Raw genomic sequence first — 24562 nt, 5'->3', positions numbered from 1 at the left:
TTCCTCACCTGGTCTTTTTCCCTAAGGAGGGTTTTGGCCAAGGAGGTTTTAACGAGGCACCCCATATTCAATAAATAAAACGAAGGGTTCTCAACTATACAACTTTCCTACGTTTTTACTCTCATATTCGTTTTAGTTCTCCACCATTACCACAAGTAAGCGACCTGGGTCGAATACCCTTTACTCGGCGTTAATTCGTTTTAGTTCCCCACCCTTACCACAAGTAAGCGACCTGGGTCGAACATCCTTTACTCGTGTTTAATTCGTTTAAGTTCCCCACCCTTACCACAAGTAAGCGGCCTGGGTCGAACACCCTTATCTTGATGTTTAGTTCGTTTTAGTTCCCCACCCTTACCACAAGTAAGCGGCCTGGGTCGAACACCCTTTACTCGTGTTTAATTCGTTTAAGTTCCCCACCCTTACCACAAGTAAGCGGCCTGGGTCGAACACCCTTAATTTGATGTTGGTTCGTTTTAAGCTCCCCACCCTTACCACAAGTAAGCGGCCTGGGTCGAACACCCTTTACTCGTGTTTAATTCGTTTAAGTTCCCCACCCTTACCAGAAGTAAGCGGCCTGGGTCGAACACCCTTATCTTGATGTTAAATTCGTTTTAGTTTCCCACCCTTACCACAAGTAAGCGGCCTGGGTCGAACACCCTTTACTTGTGGTTAATTCGTTTTAGTTCCCCACCCTTACCACAAGTAAGCAGTCTGGGTCGAACACCCTTAACTTACAATAGCATACACAAACATTCCATACATACACAAATATAAAGAGCAATTAAACCGCAAGTAATCGACATTCATATCAAACAGCAAAATAGAGCAATATATGAGTTATTACAGACTTAGAATCATTAAACTAAATTGGAAGTATTAAATTAAATCCTAAGCCGCCTTCTGTTCCACGTCTTCCGCCACCACCTCGTCACCACCAACATTAGCGTCAACCACCTCCTTTTCCCCATTTCCTTCTGGACTAGATTCCTCCTCATCTATAAGCACACCATCGACAACATCCTTATTCACATCAAACCTAACATCATTAGCATCAACACTCTCATAAAAAACTGACGCTTGCCGAACACCCTTCTGAAAGCCATTGATATGTTCTTGTATTATGCAGCTCTTCAAGTCCTCCAGTTCACCCTCCAGCCCATCATGCTTCTCCTTCATATCATCATAGTCGGCCTCAAGCTCTGCAATTCGACCCTTCAACTTTTCCTCAGAATCAAGGCATCGTACCCTCCACGAAGCGAGCCTTTTCCTTTCCAATTCCCACTCCTCCTCCTTCTTTTTCCAAGCTTCCCTCTCTTCGTCATGCTTATCAACTTTCTCCTGCAACTCCTCCGCCTTAGTTCGATTCCCTTCTTTCACCTCTCGCTCATACAATGAACCCACACGCCAACTAAGCAGCAAGGTCTTGTTGCTAATTCAACCATGGCCTTCACCAAAGCTCTCGGCTCCATATTGTCAATTGAATTTATCAGCGATTCCAGCACATTAATTTCAATGTCTTTCCTCACAGTAGTTTCTAGCAGCTCAATCAACCCAGCTTCCGGCCCCTTCACCCCACTGGCCGAGCCTGCCCCCATCACGGCAGCTCGCACTTTCTTCACATCCTTGCCCTTGCCCACCCTTAGAGGCAACTCCGCTTTCCTTTTTGTACCTCCATGCACATGGACGTCTACCAGCGAGTCCTGCAAGTTAGGAACCACAGTGTTCCCGACAGCTTTAGCCTTCACCGCCTTCTCCTTACGAAGGGCTTGAAAAAGTGTCAAGTTCTTCTTGCCAAGTTGCGTCATATGCCCTGAAATACACAACACACAAATTGTCAAAATACTCCAATCAATAACAATGCTCAAAGTTACAAAAAATACCTTCAATATCTATAATAGGGTGAACTGAATTATACACCCTAACTAAGCCCTTAGTGGACATCTTATCGCTAAATTGCATCAAAGTATCCACCACCTCCTTCTCACCCACCGACAGATCTTCCCTCGAAATCACCTTATATCTCCAAGGGTTGCCGGCCCAGAAGAATGGAAACTTAGTATTACCATCAGCGGTATAGAAATGCGACCGACCAGCCAGCTTTACCACAACTTTGAAGAACCCATCTTTGAAATGCTTGAACGATTGAGTGAAGGCCTCCAATTTGTTGAGACCAGGCCGGCTAATTAACGATAACCATGTTATCGGACTCTTCGGCCTTGTGACAAAAAAGTATAGGAACGCTGGGGGAGACGGTTCCAGATACAGCGCCATGTACAGTAATTTGAAAGCTTGCAAATACGCCCAGCTGTTCGGATGAAACTGAGAAGGAGCAACATTCAACAATCGCAGCACCCCCATAGTGAATTCGTCAAAAGGTAGACGGATGTGCAGTTATGAGAAGTGGCACATGTACATATAAAAGAATTCTTCGGTTGCTCCTTCTTGGCCATGGCACGCGCATTCAACAGCGGTAACCCGCTCTGGAGCAATTATATCCCTTCGTGCACCCTTTTCGAAAATAGGCGTACAATTCAACCACGATTTTGGCAAGCGCGACCATCGAAACAACGACCGCTGAGTCCGCACATCTGCCGCTACCCATTCATATTCGGTCTTCGCCGGCCAATTGCTCTCAGCCAGCTTTTCAGGCGGATCTTCCCTAATTTCAACCACCCTCTCCACCGGAATTCTTCCTACACTACCCACTTCTTCCCTATCACTACTATCATCTAGACTACTCCTGCTATCCCTAGACCGCTCACTACCCGAGTTTGACAACGAAAACCTATCGCTGCTACTAGACATACCTGATTTCTCTAGAAAAGATGACGGAGGAGGAAGAGAAGATATCAGACAGCTCTATACGCACACGAACAAATTTTTTGCAAATGAAACAGAATGAATGAAATGCAACAGCATCTTCATTTATACACACGAATTTCAAGCGTCATAACCCTTTCCCGCCAAAAACATAACTCTTTTCAATCATCTCAAAGTACCAAAATGATGGCGCCAAACTTCCCTAAGTCAGCCTTCTGACGTCTTTTCAACTGCCACAAACCTTTTCACCTGCCACTAACGTCTTCTAGCCTTAACACTGTTCATCACACTTAAAGGCTGGGGGACTGGTGTATCACACTTAGCCGATCTCGACTAGCATATCAATACATATCATCCTTCACCGACACATCGTATCAGTAAAGGTTGGGGGACTGGTGTACCGGACCTGGTCAACTTAACCATATAAATGACAACCCTCACATATATGCCGAAACTAACCCAAGTACACGACTTGGGCCGGCACGAACTCAAACTCATAACTGAATATAGGCTAAAGTAACAACAAAGCGGCTAACCTAGGACAGTGTGCGGCCAAGGACGACACTCGACAAGTCAACAAGTAAACGGATCAGACCGCTCTTGAAGACTTAGTGAGACTTAGTAAAATGGAAGCCCCCACATTCAATAGGCCTTAAGGGCCTGGATTAGGGCCCAGGCCCACTCATAGCCCAAGCTAGAGCCCAAGACAAGGCCTGGCCCACGGGATAACCAGACATCATTAATGCTCTATAAATACGCGCGGACCCCAGTAATTAAAGGTACGCATTCATTAATCACAGATTTGACCTTTTTGAGAGTTTTGACTCACTTGAGCTTCAGAGTCTCTTTTGCAGGTAACCCCTTTTGGGTCCAAACCGATATGTACAGACCGGGAAGAAGCCAACCGAGGAGATAGCGGACTACATAGTAAGGTGATGCTTGTGCCTAACTCATCTTATTTGTTCTCTGCAGGAACAAGATCCATATCAAATGCATCTAGAATATTCGTTGTCCGATAAATATGATCATCCAATAAGATTTCAATACACATGGTTTAACTTATTTCCTTCATCATGTTGCTTATCGTGCTATCTTTTAAGTAAAAAACCAAGCAGATGATCTGACTCAGATGTTTTCATTGTTACAAGTAATTGAGTTTTATTTTCGTTGAGTTCTAATTGGTATTGAGTTGATTCTCATTAACATGTTTTAACTTTTTCGAGTGTTTTTTTATAGGTTTTAAAAGTTTTTATAGTAAGCACTATGATAATCTATATGTAAAGGGATACTACAACAAGCTTCAGTTATGATTCAATTATTGAAGCACTCTGACTAAAGGTAACTTTTGTTTTTTTTAATATATGATTGTTGATAATAAACTTTATGTCACACTTTCATATATATTATTGTCATATTTTTTTGTATTCTATTATCATATGTGATTGTTTTGAATAGAGAAAATGATATGAGGAATTATTTTTTTTAATGTAGAAAAAATAATTTATATATAAAAAATATAATTTTGTCCCCTAAAATTTCGATCCAAGTTCCGCCAGTAGAGGCATAAATATATCTTGAACGTGAAACTAGACATTAATAGGTACCCATGGTTCCAATATCATGTTAAGAAGTGAACTCTAAATCTAACTCAACTCCACAAAAACCTACCTTTAAGTAGGGATGGCTAGAATACCTATGCTAAAGGGTACCAACGAATATTTATTACCCGTGACGAATAATAGATAACGAGTATTTTAATACTAGTTTATAAATGCAACGAGTACAAATATTATATTATCCATACTCGTGGGTATTTGTTACCCGCAAAAAATTAAAATTAACATTTAATTTATATTTTATTAAGTTAAATTTAATTAAAATTAAAATTTAATTTATATTTTATTAGATTAAATTTAATTAAAATTAAAATTTAATGTATATTTAATGTATATTTTAGTTTATAGTTTGCTGTAATTTTATTAAATTTTTGTTTTAAAAATTTAGAAAATATTTTTTTTAAATCTGTGGGTATCTATGAGTACTTGCAGGTTTTTTAAAATTCGTAGGTATTTTTTAAACGGGTACTCGACGAGTAATAATAGGATTGGTAACAAATGGATTTTTTCGTTGTGGGTAGGCACTATCCGTGTTTGACCCAACCTATTGTCATCCCTACTTGTAAGGTGAGATTTTCATCTGCTTATATATTATAAACTGGTCTTACCACTAGTCAATGTGAGACTTTCAACACTGATTTTGCATGTTTCATATTTGGTCTGCAAAAAACATTTTGGGTGTGTGGAAGGGAATGTGTCTTGTTAAGATGAATGAAAATACGAAAAGGGGTACTCGTAGTTTGGATGCTTCTACTGGAAGGGAAATGTGTACCAATATGGAAGGGACTCACCCTTAAGGTAGATTATTGGGTTCCAAATGTGAGTCCAAGTCTCTCATTAGGAAAAAATTAAAGAGTTGGGCACCATACAAGGTAGAAGACCCATAAACCTATTGTCTTAAGGTTTTAGGTTGAAAGTGGTATTGACCCCTTATGTGGTTTGGACTTAGGTCTGATTGGTATTATATCTCCTCAATGCTTTCTCCCCTCGATCTATCATTTTCCTCAATTATAGTGTATAAAATACTAGGGTGCAAGATTATATTAACCTTACTTTTTATAAAATTAAATTAGTAGAAATAATAAACTATATAAGATAGAAGATCCATAAACTATTGTCCTACCTTGTGCTTGGATGAAGCATTTCAACAATTCTAAAAAATTAAAATGCATTGTATTTGAAATCCTTGCAATTGAATTTCCTTCATTTTCTAAATAATATGTTTGGATAGAGTAATTGAAATATCTTACATTTTAATTTCTTGTTTGGATAAAATAATTGAATTTCTCTTATGAGATAAACTTTCGGTTTAACAATATTTATTTTAATATATAAAAATTTGAAATTAAACTTGAAAAATATATTAGAAAACTTAAAATAATTAAATTCAATCAAATTTCAATATGTTTTACTTGATCGAATTTGGCCAAATTCAACCAGGGTCGACTTGGCCAAATTTGATCGAGGTCAACTTGGTAAAATTTGGCCGCAATTTTGACACATCTGAATCGATTGAATTTTGCCCATTTTCAGCTAAGGACAAATCCGTCGTATTCACCCATTTTTTCCTAAGGACGACTTAGGAGAAATAGGCCTGATTTCAATCGGGTTCGACTCGGTCGAATTTCAGTTAGGGTTGACTTGACCAAATTTCGATTGGGGCTGACTCAACTAAATTTTTCCAAAATTTTGGCTGGGGTCAATTCAGCTGAAATTTGGACGATGTTGTGTGGGTTGCATTTTGGTATGGGTTAACTAGGTCATATCTGGCCAAATTCGGCCAAATTTCGACTAGTGTCGACTCTATCAAATTTTGCAAAATTTTAGTGGGTTCAACTTGACCAAATTTGATAGAATTTCATACGGGGTCGTCTCGGCCGAATTTGTCCGAATTTCTCTTTGGGCTAATTAGGTCAAATTTGGCAAAAAATTTGATTAAGGTCGATTCGGACGAATTCGGCCAATGTTGATTCTACTGAATTCATCAATAATTCGATTAGGGGCAACTCAGCCAAATTTGTTCAAATTTTGAACATGTCTTACTTGACGGAGTTCAGCCAAATCCAACTTCAGTCACATTCGGCAAATTTTTTGTCGGGGACGATTTGGTCAAATTCGGCTGAATTTCATTCGAGGTCAACTTGGTCGAATGCAACTCAATTTCAGACGAGCCATTTTGGTTGGATTTTGTCCAGGATCAACTTTACCAAATTTGATCGAATTCGATCGAGTCAACCTTAGTCTAATTTCGGCTGAGTTGGCCCCGATCAAATTAGGTCAAGTCAGTTTCGACCAAAATTTGGTAGTACTCGACTCTGACCAAATTTTGATCGAGCTAGCTCCAACCAAATTTGGTCGAGTTGGCCCTAGCCAAAAATTTGGTCAAACTCGAGCGAGTCGGCTCCAACCAAAATTTGGTCGATTTCGCCTAAGTCAATCTGAACCAAATTTGGGTCTAGTTGACACCAACCGAAATATGTACGAATTTGACCGAGTTAGTCATAGCCAATTGTTGGTCGAGTCAACTCAACCTTTTTTATCCTAACCAATGAGGAATTCCATAACTTGTGGAATTTCAATTTCTTTCTTTTTTGATTGAATTTCAAATTCTATTATTTTAGTTATTTGAAATGCCTTCTTAAAATTTCTCAATTTCAATTTCCTCTTAATTTTCTCATCCAAACAAGTCATTTTACTTCAAAGAAATTCAAATTCTCCGAATAAATGAATTACTCTCTTAAATTGCCTCATTCAAACACACCATTAAGGTTTTGGGTTGAAGGTGGTGTTGATCTCTTATGTGGTTGGGCTCAGGTCTCATTGATATTGTATCTCCTTAGTGAATTCTCTCCTTGAAGACGCATCATTTTCCTTATTTATAATGTATAAAATATTAGGGTGCAAGACTTTAATAACCTTACTTTTATATAATTTAATTAGTAGAAATAATAAATTTTATAAATATATTTCTTAAAATAAATAATATTTACAATTTTACAATTTATAATTTATAATTTTTAAGTGGAAGCTTCATAGAAATTTCATAGTAGATGTATTTACCTAAAACAACAACGAAAACTAAATTTTAAGTAACTGAGGTTATCAAACATAATTGATAATTGATGAAAGATCCTCCCAAAAGCATAGTTAAGTAATGGAAAATTCACGACAAATTCACATAATATTGTTATCGGTGGACACATCATAAGCTACATATACATTTTCATTCAAATACACAATATGTTGGCTATGTGGGTGGGTTTGTCTTACGCTGTCGTTGGCCCACACAAGCTGCTAGTTGTGCAAGAAGGACATGAGCAAACTAGTGGGCCAAAATACTTAACCTGCCTCACATGGCTATCCCACATTATGATCCCTAATAATATAGAATATACAATGATATTTTCTCAATTAAATTAAATACACTTTAATTTACATGAAATCATCATTGTTTTCTACTTTTAATTATGATTGAATAATACATTTTACTTTTACATTGATGAAGATTATTACATAGTATTTATTATTCTCATTAGACAACTTGAATACCTTGATTATATTTACCCATTGCAAAAGTATCATACTTCTAGGCCTTAGTCAGAAGTTCATAAAACAACTAAGATAACAAATCAAAGACGAAGTAAGTTGATGCAAAATTTGATATAGGAGTTACAAGTGATTCGGGACCATAAGTCTCTCACAAATACCTATTAAAGTCTAGCCTGAAATTTCCCCTTATAATAAGTCAACACTAAGCTTAGTTGTGTTGTTGTTGATATATTATAGAATCACATTAACTCCACAAGCCAATGAGTTATATGTTGAAGACACTAATTTTTGAATTGATGACCTTTGAAAAGGTATATGGGGTTACACTCTTACATAATGTTTTCTTCTCCTCTCATATGCTGAAACTTATGATGGAGAAGATTCATCGTAATAATGTTATAATTCTTATACCAATGTTCGATGTTGTTACTTTGACACATACATTAAAGACATTTATTGCAAATATTATATTTTGGTATATTCCTACTAATATTTCTATAAATAAAATAAAGGAAAGGGTGACTTCTAACAAGTAATAAAAAAATTAGAACACAAACATATACATCACATCACAACTTGGTGAAAGAAGAAACAAATGTATAACTCTATATATTCTCAAGTAAGTTTCTTTTTTTTTTGTTAAATAAATTATAGTTAGTTATTTAAATATCTTACAATAATTGTTTTTCAATGCAAGTATCATTGAAAATAATATTGGTTATATCATTACTTCCTTACACCCCTGTGATTTTTGTGGGCACGTAAAGCCCCTAGTAGTGCAAAATAAGCCTTCCACAACCTGATATATAGACGGTTAAGAGGACACTGTTGTAAAAAAAGTGTGGTAGCAAAATTGTAAAAAAAAACTGAACTTTTTAACAACGGTTATAAAAGCAACCATCGTTAAAAACACTATGCAGGGAAATGATGACGATTAGTATTGCCAACCGTCTTTGAAAAGCCTAGTTTTATTTTCAAAATACTAATTTCACCCTCCCACTTTCATTTCGCTCATTTTTTCTCTAGCTACTCTAACTCTACTGTGCATATCACTAACCTCCTCTCACCTTCAAGTGGAGTGTTTTGCCGATGACCATTAAGTCGTCGCCCTTAACGCCGATGACCATTTATATTCACATTATAGTTTTTTTTGATTGGTTGTTTTCAATTTTGTGATGGCAGTGAAAATGTAGAATAATATTGGATCCCAACCTAGGGTACCTTTAATGTTGTTGTTTCAGGATCATTCGAGGCAGATTGGATGCTTATGGATGGAATTTTTGCCCAATGACACATCAGACATGATATATTATGAATTTATATGCATAATGAATAAATAGTATATGTATATGTTTGTAACACTGGTGATATTATTCAGAAATATGGTGCAGAAAGGTACATACTTCTACCATGGATATTATGGTATGTAGAGAGCAATAAAGTTGTATGGTTCTGTGATAGTGGATTTATTGAAGGAAAAAAAGAAGCATTTGATTATGATGGTGAGTTCAACGACGCTTATTTTATAACCGTTGTGGTTTCTTGGATTTTTAACTATGGTTTTTAACTGTCGTTATCTCTTCTTACTTTTAACTACGGCTAAAATAACGATGATTTAAAAACCATCTTTATAAATTCAATTTAACCGTTGTTAGATTCATTTTCCATAGTAGTGCCCCTAAATATTTTATAAATAATAGATAAGTAAAATAAATCATTCTTTCCACATTCTACATTAACTTTACACGAAGTTGAATCTAGCAAATGTTTTAATTTTTTTTTTGTTTCTACTCTAGATATGGCATATTGAGTGATATACTAAGTACAAAATCACATAAATTCATGGTGTTACAATTGAAGGTATTTTAATCACATTATTTTTTCTCACTTTTGTATGACAATTAATTGATTTAATTATATTTCTCGAGTTACAATATAGAAGATAAACTGAAAATTATGAGAATTATTACAATGCAATGTTTCAAATATATTATTTATATTTATGGACTTTTATTAAGTTAGCATAGATGTAAAAGGGATTTTTATATCTAGCAATTTTAAGTCACATGTAAGTTTACGTTTGAAGTGTATACAATAGACGTAAATTTACTTATGACGCTTATAAGTTAGATGTAAAAATCCATTTTTATGTTTGACGGTTTTAAGTCAGATGTAAATATGTCAAAGAAAAACCTACAGTGCCCATTTCTCCTCACGCAAAGCTCCCTCTCGATAGAGACAACCATTTGGCCAAACTTAGGACATCCATTGGTGACCAAAACTTACATTTTGTGCCATTCTCATGAGCGATTCATTGGAAAACATATTTTCCTCTTATGCATTAAGGTTAGTAAAAAAGATAAAAAATTTACTTTACGTATGTTATTAAACCATCAAACATGATTTTTTGACTTACGACATACTTAAAAAGTCATAAATAACATCCGTAAAAAGTCTTTTTGGTGTTAGTGAAAGGTAGTTAAAATCAAGATTATGCTTAGGATCGTGAAGGGTTCATATAATCGTAAATCGTGGGATCGTAATATGATACAAACATAATATATATCATCAAACACACATCCATAAAAATAAAATTAATCTCTTGTCAATATTTAATCAAACTTAAGTTTACAAATTCATCATTTTCTCAATACTTCATTAAACTTAATTCATCTAATATAAATAATTCAAATTAAGAAGAAAAAAAACTAAAAGATCTTCATTAGCTCTATCTCCTCCCCTCCATGAAAAAGTGGGATCTTAACCAAAACATTTGGAGGGGTCAAAGTAATATAATTCTTTGATTATTAGATTGAATAATTAGTATAATGCATAAAAAAAAAGGCTCATCTAACTAAACAATTGGATCATTATTTGTAAAATGATTCAAAATATGTGAAGTACAATATATCTTGTTTTCATGTTCATCGATATCTTTCCTTTTATTATTTTCAAAAAAAAAATCTATTATTTATTCTAGATCAATATACCTATTTTTTAAAAAAATTAATATTAAAAAATAATTTATCATAATGTAATAAAAAATTGAGAGTCGTAATCATTAAAAGAAAAATATAGTATAATTAAGTCACAATTAAGAATTGGTTATGAAAAAACACATAATATATTATTTTTTTCTTCTATATTTATTTTCATGAATATAGAAAGGCTCATGAGATAAAAAATAATATTAATTATTAAACTAATATTTCATCATCAAGCGAAATAAAAGAGAGTTACATTTTTTCCTTTTTTAAGAAAAGAAAAGAACAAATGACAAATCATAGAGAAACTAATGAGTTTGTGTTTAACTTTCTTTTTTTCTTCAAAAAAGAAAAAGAAAACATATAAGAGTGTGAGATTAATACAATTGTGTGAAAAACTAAATAGACAATGAGAAAGAAAATAAAAAATATCTTAATAAATATTTTGTTTAATTACTCTTTTAATTCCTATTTTCAAAAATATTAAATTGGTCCTACAACGTTTTTAGTCTCAATTTGATCTTGAGTTTTTAGTTGCAATTTGACAATTTTCGACAAGAACAAAGATCAAAAAGAGTAATTAAACCTAAATATTTTTATTATTTATTATATTTGATTTTATGTTTTATTATTTATTAAAATTAAATGTTGTGTTTTATAAAAGAAATAAAAAGATACGTAATTTAATTTCCATCAAATTCTAAAATATACTACCTATATTTTCAAAAAAATCAAAAATTTCAAAAGTGTAAGTATAGTTAAAAAAAAATTAGGGGGCATAATCTGCCACTATTTTTCACCACTACCTTGAGTTTCACCTTTATCGGTACATCATCTCCATTTAATTTGAAAGCATCATTTAAATCTGTATTTTCATTCTCTCCTCCTTCATCATTTTCCATAATCCATTTATCATCGATGAAATGTCATCAAGTTCAAACTCCTTAAGTGAAATTCTTTTACCTTCCTTCTCCTAAGCTAATTTGGAATTAGTCATGACATAAAAAAAGTCATTCAGAAGAATTACATGTCAAAATTGTAAGTACGTGAATAACAAATCTTTGAAGTTCTAGATGTTGATCTCCATAAGACTTCCACCAAACTACTGGAGTCTTTACCGATTCTACTATATTACGATTATACATGGAATATAACTCGTAAATACAATGTAAAATTGTAGAATATTTTGATTTTACGATTTAAATATGGATTTTGACAATTTGATAGTTAGTGTTGAAATATTTTCACACAAATGTGTTGTTAAGAAGCACATTAAAACTTAATTAATTGTGTTTGTGATTAATAAGTGGTTGAATGAATGTTTAAAGTAACTATTAAACAAAACACCCTTTATAAAGTAATGAACATACGATAATAATGATAATAATGATGATGTTTATTATTGTTATTATTGTGCTTTGTTTCAATGACAACTATTCGGTTAAAAATTAATAATAATATACATTACAAAAAAAACTAATTTTATTTATGGACAAAATCTATATGTAATGCATAAAGTCTGTATGTAATTAGATATTATCTACGGATTACATACAAAAATAAATTTGTATGTAAACCTGGCGTCAGTAAACTTACACACGGAAAAAATTTCGTATGTAACTTTAAGTAGGAAATTTTTCGTAAATATTAGAATCTGTATGTAAATTACATACAGATTATTTGGTATGCACTACAAAAAAAATGTAATTTAGCTACCGAAATTAGTGACTGAAAAAAGTTGGTCGCAAATTGTGACTGAAATAGCGACTGAATAGTGATAGTCGCAAATTAGTGACCGAAATAGCGACCGAATCAATATATAGTAACATTTGTTCGTATAGCGACCAAAATAGCAACTGAAAATATTTGGTCACTAAATGCAATATTTTAGCCACCAAAATAGCAACCGAAATAATATTGTTTTAGTCACCAAATAATTGTCCCATTTTTAATACGGTAATTAGCGACAAAAATTGTTCGGTCGCTAAATGTAATGTATTTAGCTACCGAATTAGCGACCATATTTTTTTATTACTAAATGCAATGTTTTAGCTACTGAATTAGCGACCGAAATTGATATTGTATTGCCACCAAAAAAATTTTGGTCGCTAAAATGTGCTTAAAATGATAATTAGCTACCAAAAAATATTTGGTTGCTAAAACATTATATTTAGAAACCAGATTAGCCACCGAAAATATTTAGTCGCTAAATTCACAAACATAATTTTTTTCTGTAGAATTAATATAAATTATTTAATAAGATTAAACTAACAAGCTAATAAAATTTAAATTAATATTTAATATGAATTATAATTAAGTAGATTATTTACATTTATACTTTATTGCTACTTATTTTTATTTAAAAAATATATAATTAGATTAAATTAATAGATGATAAATTTTAGATTAATATTTAATATAAATTATTTATTTTTTAATTTATTAGTGTTTAAAGAAAAACAAGATCATAACGAAAAAAGCTTAAGTTTTTTGCGATCGACATTATTTTGCATTCCTAAATTTGATAAAATTTGATAAAGTTCTAAATTTGAAAACCCTAAGATCGTTTCTCCCGGTCTCACATCAATGTTTGAAACCCGACACACCATTGATGCATGTATTGCCCAAAGAAAGGAAATATGAATGAAAATTAAAAGAGAATTGACACTTAGGACAAAAAAATATTTGAGATTTAAATTTTATACAAATGATGTAACTGTGGCTCAATTTATTTATATTAACAAATTTAAGATGAATTTAATATATTTGATTTTCCTCCATTTGAGTAATGTAATATGCATATCTTAACGCTCTAATTTGTAAATATGATTTTTTTTCAAAATATTAGTTTCCTTAATGGAATTCCAATGTTGATTTCTAAAATAACTTTCATTATTGATAAAAACTTATTATAATATAATTAGAGACTATATTTGTAGTAATGAAACAAAATATTTATTTGTTTATAAATATTTTTATCAATACCTAATTAAAATATAATTAGAAACTATTTTTTTAGAAACTAATAAATAAATGTTATAATTACCATATTATTAGATACTTACTTTTTTAGTTATGATTCTTACAAAACTAAATATACTTTGCAAATATCTCTCCAAAAAACTCTTCACGATGTCTTCCTATCTTCAAGCCAAGATATTTAAGATCTTGGTTCTGCTCCAAACCAATATATGGGGTGAGCATGCTAACCCTCAAGTAAGCAATGAACATAATAAATTTATTTTGTATATTGTACTATTTATATCGTGTTAATACCATATTAACGAGTTTTTACTTGAATGAGTTTTGTTCATGTGGTTAACTAGGTTAACTTTTCTATTACTATGTTGATGTGCTTTTGGTGTTTCCTTAATTTAATCAAAATTTTTTACCATTACTACAGTTCTCCAAGTAGATGCATTTAGATATAATTTTGGATTGGATGACTAAGATGATATCAAATGTATATAATACAATTACTATTATTTAAATTTAAAATTAATTTCGAAAGACTAAATTTTATAAGATTATAATGTACCAATTTCATGTTTTAAAATTTAGATCATTTTTATTGTTTATATAGAAAAATATATTTTAAAAAATTTGGTAAAATAAATTTGTGAGTTAAATATGAAAATCTTCGTTACCAAATGCAAAATAAATTATTCATTCTCAATTTTTAATTAGTGACCGAATTTGAAATGGAGGCTAAATTCAATTTCCCCCCTGAAACATTTTAAGTTTGCCTCCATTTAATTTTTGTAACCTCCTTTTTCATAGAACATCATTTGCTCCCTTCATGGTTCGTTCTGCACCGAGGGTTCAACACCAAACATGCATTCTCCAATCCCTTATTCCTTTATGGTCGCTGCTCCATCGAGAGCGTGTCATCACCAAACCCTACCCTAAGCACCTTCCTTCATAGAGGTTGTCCCAGTTTCTCTATTTGTTGAAGCACAATAATCCCTTTTCCTTGTTTTCCCAGAAATTGGAAGCCCCAATCGATTTCTTCCTCTCTATTCTCTAAAATTTCAAAAGTTGTGGTCCCGTAAATGATGTGAAATTTCAAAACTCTTGCAATCCCTCAGTTTTCTACATTATTGAGTATTCATAAACCCTAATAGCTCCCAATCTTCCAAAACAAGTCCGATTATGAATAGCCAATGTCTCGTGTAGAGCCCAAACTCAGCTTTGGAAGCAACAGATGGGAGTGTCTTAACCGTATGTTAACTCAGATCTGGTGTCTTTAACTCAGATTTGACTTACTCTGTCTTCTGGACCCTTCATCCTTGACCGTATGTTTCTCTTTTTCTATGTGTGCGTGTGGTTGTTTGTGTATGTTTGCATTCAAATGTTGTTTTCTGTGGTGTTTTTTCAAATGGGTCATCACAATTTTTCTTGCAGAAGAGTGCGAGGTGGCAAAGGGTGCAAGGTTGGGGATGATAATGTCATTGCCTTCAAGGAAGCTCTCGAACACGCCAAGGAACTTCTCACATTTGGAAGCGAAGGCAACAAGCTTTACTTGGTGTGTTTCTTGCTCTATATTGTTTTATTATTCCTTTTTTTTTCTGCTTTCGATTGAGTAGCATTGACAATAGTATTTTCATGCTACACTACTTGATTTTAAGTTTATGTGATTTTTTTATCGCATTAACAAGGAAACCCATTAAGACTTTATTAATACTGCTTTGGATTGGATTGCGTCTATATTATTAAGACTTCGTGGGCATTTTCACAAACTCGAGAACCTACTTTTCTATCTCATATGAATAAGACATTCTTTTTGAGCTGAGCTTTTAATTTTTCATTCCTTTAATGTTAAAAAACGCAACACACGGGTGTGTAGTTGATTTGTTATGAAATTGGTAACACAAAAACATGGAGCGCTATGAGATTCTCAAAGATATTGGCTATAGGAATTTTGCTATGGCCAAACTAGTTAGGGACAACTACACCAATAAACTTTTTACTAAGTTTTTCTTTTTTTTTTACCATCAAGTTTATTGAGAGAGGGCAGAAGGTCTGCTCCATCTTCTTCACCCTTTCAATTTTAGTTGCAGAACTTGGTATTTTTTTGGGCAAATTATTCATCTGGGAATGTGTTTTTTTGGGTTCACCGTGGGACATTGGAAATATGTACAGCAGATTGATGAGCAGGGGATTGATGAGCAGGGGATGAGTGAAATCATGAATGATAGATCATTGAAACATCCCAATATTGTTAGATTCTAAGAGGTTAGTAAAATAATATTCACACTCCTAATAATGAGTGAAGGGTGTCTTCTATTTTGGGTTTTCTATTTAGCTCAATGATAAACTTCTGTAAAATATAAAATTCGTTTTTGGTCTTCAAGACTCTTACATTTTGAACTTCCTTTCTATTATGTTAATGTGTGCTTATATTCTCATCTAATATTTAGATGTGATATTTTACGCTCTTGGTTTAATTCATTGACTATTTCTATCGTTTATTTTTTTTTCCAATTGTTTATTAGTAATAGTTAAGGATTTAAATATTGTCATAAAGAAAAGATAAGAATGTGAGATGTAAATGTTCTGAATGGTGGTGGTGGAAAGTAGTTACCACTATCATGAAAGATGGGGAACTTGAGAAGTTAGCTTTGGAAATATGACCTTGAATATTGATTTATTTTTTATTTATTATTATGGATTTTTAATTTTATAAAAGAAATTAATTATTATATTGTATGCTTTGCCAATAGTTTTGTTGCCTCTGGGGTTAGCATACTGAATGTTGATAAATTCTCTCATTTAATTAATTTTCTCCTTTTGTAAAACAAATAATGTAACGAAAGTTTTCTTTTCAACTTATTAATTTTCCTAAGTAACACTATCTCAATTTCTCTATTCAATAAGCATGACAAAGAACCCGGCAAGTACATCAAGCAAGCATTGGTGAAGTATTAAACTAAAGACAGGGACACCATATTCATGTGATATTGGTTATGAACGATTTCTTGGTCTTGAGGTTTGTTTTATGGCCATTCCTTATATAAGTATTTTAGTATGATTTTTCTGTTAAGTACATGAAGTTATTCCATGAACTAATGAATTAAATGAATATATACTTGTTTAACTGCTCACTTCCCATCATTAATATCTAGATGAAATGAAGGTGTCAATAATGAAAAGATATAAATATTAAAGTGATATTGCGTATTTTGTCTCAGTCTAAACCTTCTCTTTAGATGTTTATAATATATATTATCATTAGTTTAGTAGTTTACTTGATTTCCTTTCAGTTTTTATTACAATTTTTGAGTGCTAATACTTTTCCAAGTTATGTATATATTGGCAGCGTGAATAGTTGATTTGTGTGTTGAAGTGTAAAAGTAAGAACCAACGAGCAAAATCCTATCGAGGGATTAAGTTACTATCAAAGTATTATCAACCAAGTAAATGCATGCTCGAACAAGATGTGCCAAGGAGATGAATAGATGAAACTTACATTCACTTGAAGAATGTTAAATCGGCTCCTTTCGATTGTGTTGGTAGTGAAGATGATATAGTAGACTAAGTGATGGTATATCACTTGATCGATAATTGTAATTTTAATTGTATCATGACATCAAAACTTATATATTTATTTAGAATTATTTTCATTTTTGTTTTTATGTTGGATCATGTGATATGTACACTTAATTTTTATATTATTTTTTATTATATTATATATTTGAGTTGATTGTTATTTAACATAATTAATGGTATAGTATTTAAATTGTTTATAAATATATCACAACATTGTATAAAAACAAATTAAATTATATGTAAAAGTAGTTATTGATTTAGTGACCAAAATATATTGGTCGTTAAATGTTTTTATTTTTTTTTTACTAATTTACCTATTAGCGACCGAAAAATGAGTCGCTATATTATGACTTTTGTGACCAAATTTGGTATCATATTTTTTTTATTTAATAAAATGTTTTTATGTTTGTCACCGAAAAAAGAGTTGCAAAATGTTTTATTTTGCGACCGAATTAGCTACAGAAATTTTGGTGACTAAATTGGTCTCCATAATAGAAGGTGACTAATGATTTTAGTGACGAATTAGCGACTAAAATTTTGGTTGCTATTTAGCGACCACTTTTCAATTCGGTCGCTGATGGGTTTGCCACCAGGGTTTTCGCAACTACATATTTTCGGTCGCTATTTCGGTCGCTAAAGGATTTGCGACTGATTTTGAGCCTTTTAGCGACCAAAGTAGATGATTGCTAAAATGCTGTTTTTTAGTAGTGATGTAATTTTGATGAATTACATACCAAATATTCCATATGTAATTTACATACGAAAAAATTTGTAGATAATTGACCAATATACATATGTGTATATTACATACGGAATAATCTGTATGTAAATTATATACGAAAAAAATTTGTGTGTAATGTTAAAAACTACATTTTTTATTTCCACATATTTTTATATTTCTTGTCAATTGCAATGAAATTTCACCAACACCAGCTAGCAACATTTCATTTAACACAAATCCAAATTAATTATAAACAACATAAAATCCAAATCAAAGATATTAACATTATCCAAATCTAAGTTATAAACAAAATAAGTACAATCAATTTAGTCTAAAGTGCTAATATAGTTCTAATAAAAGTGTTAACCTAATATAATCTAATGTGGTTCAAAAATTTAATGTGAGCTTTTTCAGTCGAGCCACTATTCTCTTTTTCTTCGTGTCAATGTCATTTATATCAAATATTACCTCCACTGCCTGCCAGCTTTCTATCTCCGATTCTTCTAAGTTCTTTAAGCAAAGAAGTACACGAGATGGAATCACACTATCTTTTGTAATGTCCATCACCACCAATGTTTTTAAATTGTGAAAGTATTAACTTGAAAAGCAGCTTTGCTTATTTGATAACAATTAATACAAGAATTATAATTTTCCTTTTAAACATAGAATATGATGATTTAAATTGAACTTATCGTTATCAATGAACTTACAATTATCATTCTTAATCATAGTTAAAAAAGTCCTTTTTTTAACCAGTTTTACATAAAAACGATTAAACAACTATTATTAAATATCTATTTTAAATCAATATTAATCTCTATTTTAGGATAGCTATGTGAAAAGATTAAATATATTCCTAGAAATAATCTAACAATACTCTTTTCCATTAAAATACAAGATTGTTTTTTAGAAGTTCTCTTCTAAAATAAAACTCAATCTAATTTTTTTTTATTAAATTACCTTTTTAATCCTTGTATTTGTCAAGTAGTGTCAAATTGGTCCTCCAATTTTTTGTTTCAATTTGGTCCTTATTCTTTTAAAAATGATTCAATTTGGTATTTGCCGTTAGTTTGACCAAACAATGTTAAGGTCAACGCCACATGTCAATTTGTGTTTTTTTTTTAAAATTTTTTATTTTTTACACATGTCACTGCAGATTTGTGCCACGTGTGAAAATGATTCAATTTTGTCTCTATATTTATTTTTAGTTTCAATTTAGTCTCAAATTTTGTAAAATTGGAACAATATTGTCTCTCCTTAAATTGAGACTCAATTTACATTTTTTATAAATCTTATGGTGATATTCTTACTAAAATTAACATTTTTATTAAATATTTCTAGAAATATTTTTAAATTAACTTTAAATTCTATACAAAACTTTAAACTTTGGTTTTATTTTGAACTTGAAATTTAGTTCCTAAACCTATGTGTGACAAGTTATTTGATTTTTAATCTTCACTAAATTTGTATAATATGGTACACTTGATGCCTTTATATATGATGACAAAATGGTTAATTATTGAAATTAGGTTTGTAGTTTAATTTTGTTTAATAATAAAACTAAAACCAAAACGTTTGTTTAAAAATATTTCTACAAATATTTAATACAAATGTCAACTTTAGTAAAAATGTCACCATAAGATTTATACCAAAAGTGAATTGAGTCTTAATTTAAGAAGGAACAATATTGCTTTATTTTTTAAAAAATGGGACTAAATGAAACTAAAAATAAATATATGGATAAAATTGAACCATTTTGACACATGTGACACAATCATGAAGTGACATATGTAAAAAATAAAAAATAAAATAAAAAATTCCAAAACTACAAATTTACACATGACGTTGACTTTAACACTGTTTGGTCAAAACTTACAGCAACATTCTTTTTTAAAAGAATAAGGACCAAAGTGAGAAAAAAAAAGTCGGAGAACCAATTTGACCTTACTTAACAAATAAAAAGACTAAAAGAGTAATTTAACCTATTTTTTTATTAATTACTTTTGTCAATAGATGTTAATGGTTGAAATTTTAGTTTTTCTAATTAAAGAAATGCAAACTCTCTCTGTCCCTTTGTTCTTTTTTCTTTCCATAACCTACTGAGTATATGTAAAAATTTACATTCAAATAAAGTGTAAAAACCATACAAACACACACAATTGGCTAAATAACTGTTCTCTTATTCATAAAAATAATTACAAAATGGGTGTAGCCTTGTTCCTCATGGTCCAGTCAATGAAGATGAAAACAGGTGTAGCGTCCCGACCGTGCATATAAACAATCTAGAATATTAGAATGCCACAGACCACACATTTTCTCTATATAAACCCCTCAATTTCTTGAACACTCCAATTGATCAATTTTTCTTCCTTCATCTTATCTTCACCACCCCACAGTTTATGCACACTCACTACTTTGCTCCCTAATCACTTCTCTTTCACACAACTTATATGAAAGAACCTCGCAATCGATCAAGATGAAGAAGAGATTAGCGAGCACCATCGATGATTCCACTAAACTTGATCGCAAAACCATCGAAAGAAACCGCAGAATCCACATGAAATCCCTCTGCCACCAGCTTGGTTCTCTTATTCCTCCCAACCTCAAACCACCCAAATCCAAGGTACCCATAGAATTTTCAAAAAACACTCATCTGTTCACTTTTTTCGCCACCCCTCTTGTTTGAACTCTCCACCCAGTTGTTCTTTCAATTGGGATAGTTAAAAGGCACTTTCTTTTTCAAAAAAACAACTTCTTTCTTTCTTCGTTTTTGTGTAAGAATTTGAAAATTAGCACTCATGTTTGATCCCACGCAATTCAGGATTCAAATGTGAAAATTGGGACATTAATCACCCACCACACATTTGAGTTGATGGGGTGCGAAAGAGGAGCTAAAATTTTCAAAATCACGTTCTAACTGTTTGATGAATTGCATCCTTAAAGTTTTAACGAAGTGTTGAATGTTTTCAGCTGATGTTAGGGCAGCAGGACCAGCTGGATCTTGCAGCAAGGTACATAAAACACATGAGAGAGAGAATAGAGAAATTGAAGAGGCAGAAGGAGCAAGCGATGTTGAACCAAAGCAGTGACAGAAAAATGTTGGATAAAAACGTTGACACCAAGTTGACAATACTTGAGCTAAGGGACTTGGGTTCCGGCATCGAAGTGATGCTGGTGAGTGGGTTGAACAAGACATTCATGTTGTACGAAGTAATTAGCGTTCTCGAGGAAGAAGGTGCCGAAGTTGTCACCGCAAGCTTCTCAACTGTCGGCGACAAGTTATTTTACGTTGTTCACGCTCAGGTAAAATTATACATCATCAATTTTTAGAACATTTGACAACATTAAATTTTGTTTGTTCGGAAGTTAATAAGAATTCAATTATTAACTAATTTGATCCGTTGTTTTTTTTTTTTTCCTTTTGTGTGTCAGGTTAAAATATCAAGAGTTGGAGTGGAGACGACAAGGGTAAAGGATAGACTTCAAGAATTTATTGCCCCATTAGAAATTTGGCCGGAGGAAGACGTGTGAATCTTAACAGCTACTCTGTCCTTCACTATGTACTCTGTACTCCGTACTGCCCACAAATTATTAGTTTCAGACTCTGTGCCAATCATATTAATCTATATATTAGCTTTTCATAAAAAAATGAAAAAGAGATCAACTATATCTATTTGTTTCTTTTAAGTAAAAAAAAGAAGAAGGAACATATAATTTATCCTTTTATAATAAATTATGTTTCGATTTTAGATAATATTGTTATAATCAATTAATTATCTGAAAGAAAAAAACACATTCAAAAATTCATTTTGAATATTGAGACCTCAACTCTTTTAAGATTGTAAAAGTATTGAACTTATCGAAATAAGCTTTTGTTAATCAAATCAGTGTTCATTTCTTAGACTAGTTTTTATTTTTTTATTTTTTTCAATTAAAAGTTATGAAAATGAGGATTTCAATTTGTTTTAGAGTTATTATAAATAATATCATTAATATTAATTATCGCTATGGAATTTAAAATTTTGTCAAAAACTTAAAATATTTTCAAAAATATTAAAAAGATATAGTCTATTACAACTAGTAAAAGTATTAAAATATTGGACTGCATAGTCTTAATTGAGTTTTTATGTTAAAATAAGTAGAAAATTTGACAGGAGATGAATTAAAATTAAATGTTTACTCCATTACAAATTAAGATCGATTGTTTGGGAAATCCGTTGTAGAAAGTAGAAAATATGCAGATACTTAGGGGTCAAGAAAAAGACATGTCATGAATTAAAATATGCAGATAATTAATCGTAATGTTTAAAGAAAGTCACAGAGTTGAAATGAGTAATGCAATAATAATTAAAGCAAAGTAATGATTTTGAAGAAGAAGTGAACGTGCAAACGAAGCACATATTCACACGGCTTTTAGCAATTTACTGAAAAGGGAAATAAAGCATAATAATAATGCATTATTGTGATCTGTGTCGATCCGTTTCTGAAGCGTAATCCTTGGTTTTGAATTTTTTTTGCGCCGGCGGAGATGTTGCGGCAGAAGTGTATGAACTGAACCTAAATTTGGGACCTAATTCCATGTATGTGTGAACAAGGTCAGCATCATTATTTTGAAAAGACTTTGACAGTTTGTGAATGGATGGAAGGCATCCAGGCACAGTTTTAAAAGCAACACCACCATTTTATATGGAGATCTATTTTGACCAAGATTTTATATAAATAAATAAATATATTGCACCAAATTATTGGCTTAAAAAGTGTATTACTTTAGGAAACAAGCAATTTTTTACATAATTACATTTTCTTTTCGAATTAATTTTTGTGTTTATTTGTTCAGATGAATCTGTTGAATTGTGAGTATGTATTTGGAGTGATAGATTTGTAAGAAATTTAATATTTAATAACATATTTTAGTTATTATATATTAAAATAAAATTAATATATAATATTCATAAATTTTAAATAACAGTTAAATAATTCATTTAAATAATATATAAATGACCGTTTATAAATAAAGAAAAATTATATTTTAAAACTAATTAATACAAAATAATATATTCAAAATTAATATGTTAATATTTTAATCATGTTTCTTTTAATTTTTTTTTAATTTAAATTATAGTATAGTATAGTAGGTATGGGTATTCATGAGTACAGATACTATGAAACTTGTATCCGTCTCGTTAACATATGACTATAAAAAATACTCATACCCATTATTTGCATATATCTATTTATAATGTTCATTTCCTATCCGTTTCAGATTTTATCAACGGGTACCCACAGGTATGATTTTTTTTGACATCCCTAGCGGTGTGAATTGTAAAACCCTCTTTTATTCTGTCCTAATTTTTAAAGGGCTGTCCCTAATCTTATGGGCCTAAGGGCTGGCCCATAGGGTGTCCAAGGCCCCTAAGACAGCCAAACCACTCTCACTTTTGTCATTCTTGTAGAAACAGTACTCTCACACTCTCTTTTACCCCACAGAGGCTCTGTTAGGGTTTAGCCCCAATCTTGGTCAAGCTAGCTCTAAACTCAGCTCGTCTTCACTTCTTAAATCTGCCGGTCCCGTTGGTTTAAGAATCGAAGCCCGATATTAGCTCCTTTCCAAGTAAGGGAAGCTAGGATTTTTTTTTTTATGCTTTTATAAATAATGTGCCTGTTTTGGTTCTGTTGGGTGCTCTTGATGATTTGATGTGCTTTTGATGGTGTGAAAATAATTTATGTATTGTTTATGGATGGATTTTTTGCTTGGCATGCGTGAGAGCAGGTGAGATCTGCTATACTCGCCTAAGCGAGCTATTTTTCGCCCAAACGAGAAGCTCTCGCCTAAGCGAGAATGGCAGTAACTCGCCCCCCTTTGGTTTCGAGTGCTCGCCTGAGCGAAGGCCTCTCGCTTGAGCGAGATGGGCTAGCTTGAGCGAGAACTCGAAGTGCTCACTGTTTTCAATCTCGCTTAAGCGAAAGCTTTTCGCTTGAGCGAGAGACCCATGTCGCTTGAGCAAGAGCTCCTTAGCTTGAGCGAGATTGACGGCAGAGTTGTTTAAATACTTGTATGCTCCCATGATTGATTTGTTTACCCTTTTAAAGCATGAAAATATGATGCCAACGTTTTATGCAACGGGTTTGTGTTTTCTTTAGTTTTTGTTGTTTGGGATTTTGTGTTCTTACATGTTAAAACCAGTGAAAAGCTGCTAGTTTAGCTTAAGCGAGAGATTTTAGCTTAAGCGAGATTAGTCTAGCTTAAGCAAGAATTTCTAGCTTAAGCGAGACCAGTCTAGCGTAAGCGAGACCAGTCTAGCGTAAGCGAGAATAGTCTAGCG

At 32.1% G+C, this 24562-nt stretch overlaps 1 protein-coding gene and 1 long non-coding RNA gene across 2 annotated transcripts; both read left to right on the top strand.

The window, feature by feature from the left end:
- The first annotated feature begins 14743 nt into the window (after positions 1–14743).
- Positions 14744–17643, top strand: LOC146883521 (uncharacterized). The gene is made up of 3 exons (XR_014984325.1): positions 14744–15264; positions 15374–15494; positions 16847–17643. It is a non-coding gene; the product is annotated as an uncharacterized LOC146883521 (long non-coding RNA).
- Positions 17644–20576: 2933 nt separating this feature from the next.
- Positions 20577–21993, top strand: LOC114162745 (transcription factor bHLH162-like). The gene is made up of 3 exons (XM_028046709.2): positions 20577–20862; positions 21210–21542; positions 21672–21993. Exons 1-3 carry the CDS (start codon positions 20716–20718, stop codon positions 21768–21770), a joined length of 579 nt encoding a protein of 192 aa, XP_027902510.2. The 5' UTR covers positions 20577–20715; the 3' UTR covers positions 21771–21993.
- Positions 21994–24562: the final 2569 nt, after the last annotated feature.

The sequence above is a fragment of the Vigna unguiculata genome, chromosome 9, assembly GCF_037176805.1.
Source record: "Vigna unguiculata cultivar grain cowpea cultivar isolate G323 ecotype 2 chromosome 9, ASM3717680v1, whole genome shotgun sequence".
NCBI lineage: Eukaryota > Viridiplantae > Streptophyta > Magnoliopsida > Fabales > Fabaceae > Vigna > Vigna unguiculata.
This window is presented reverse-complemented; position numbering and strand designations above follow the sequence as displayed.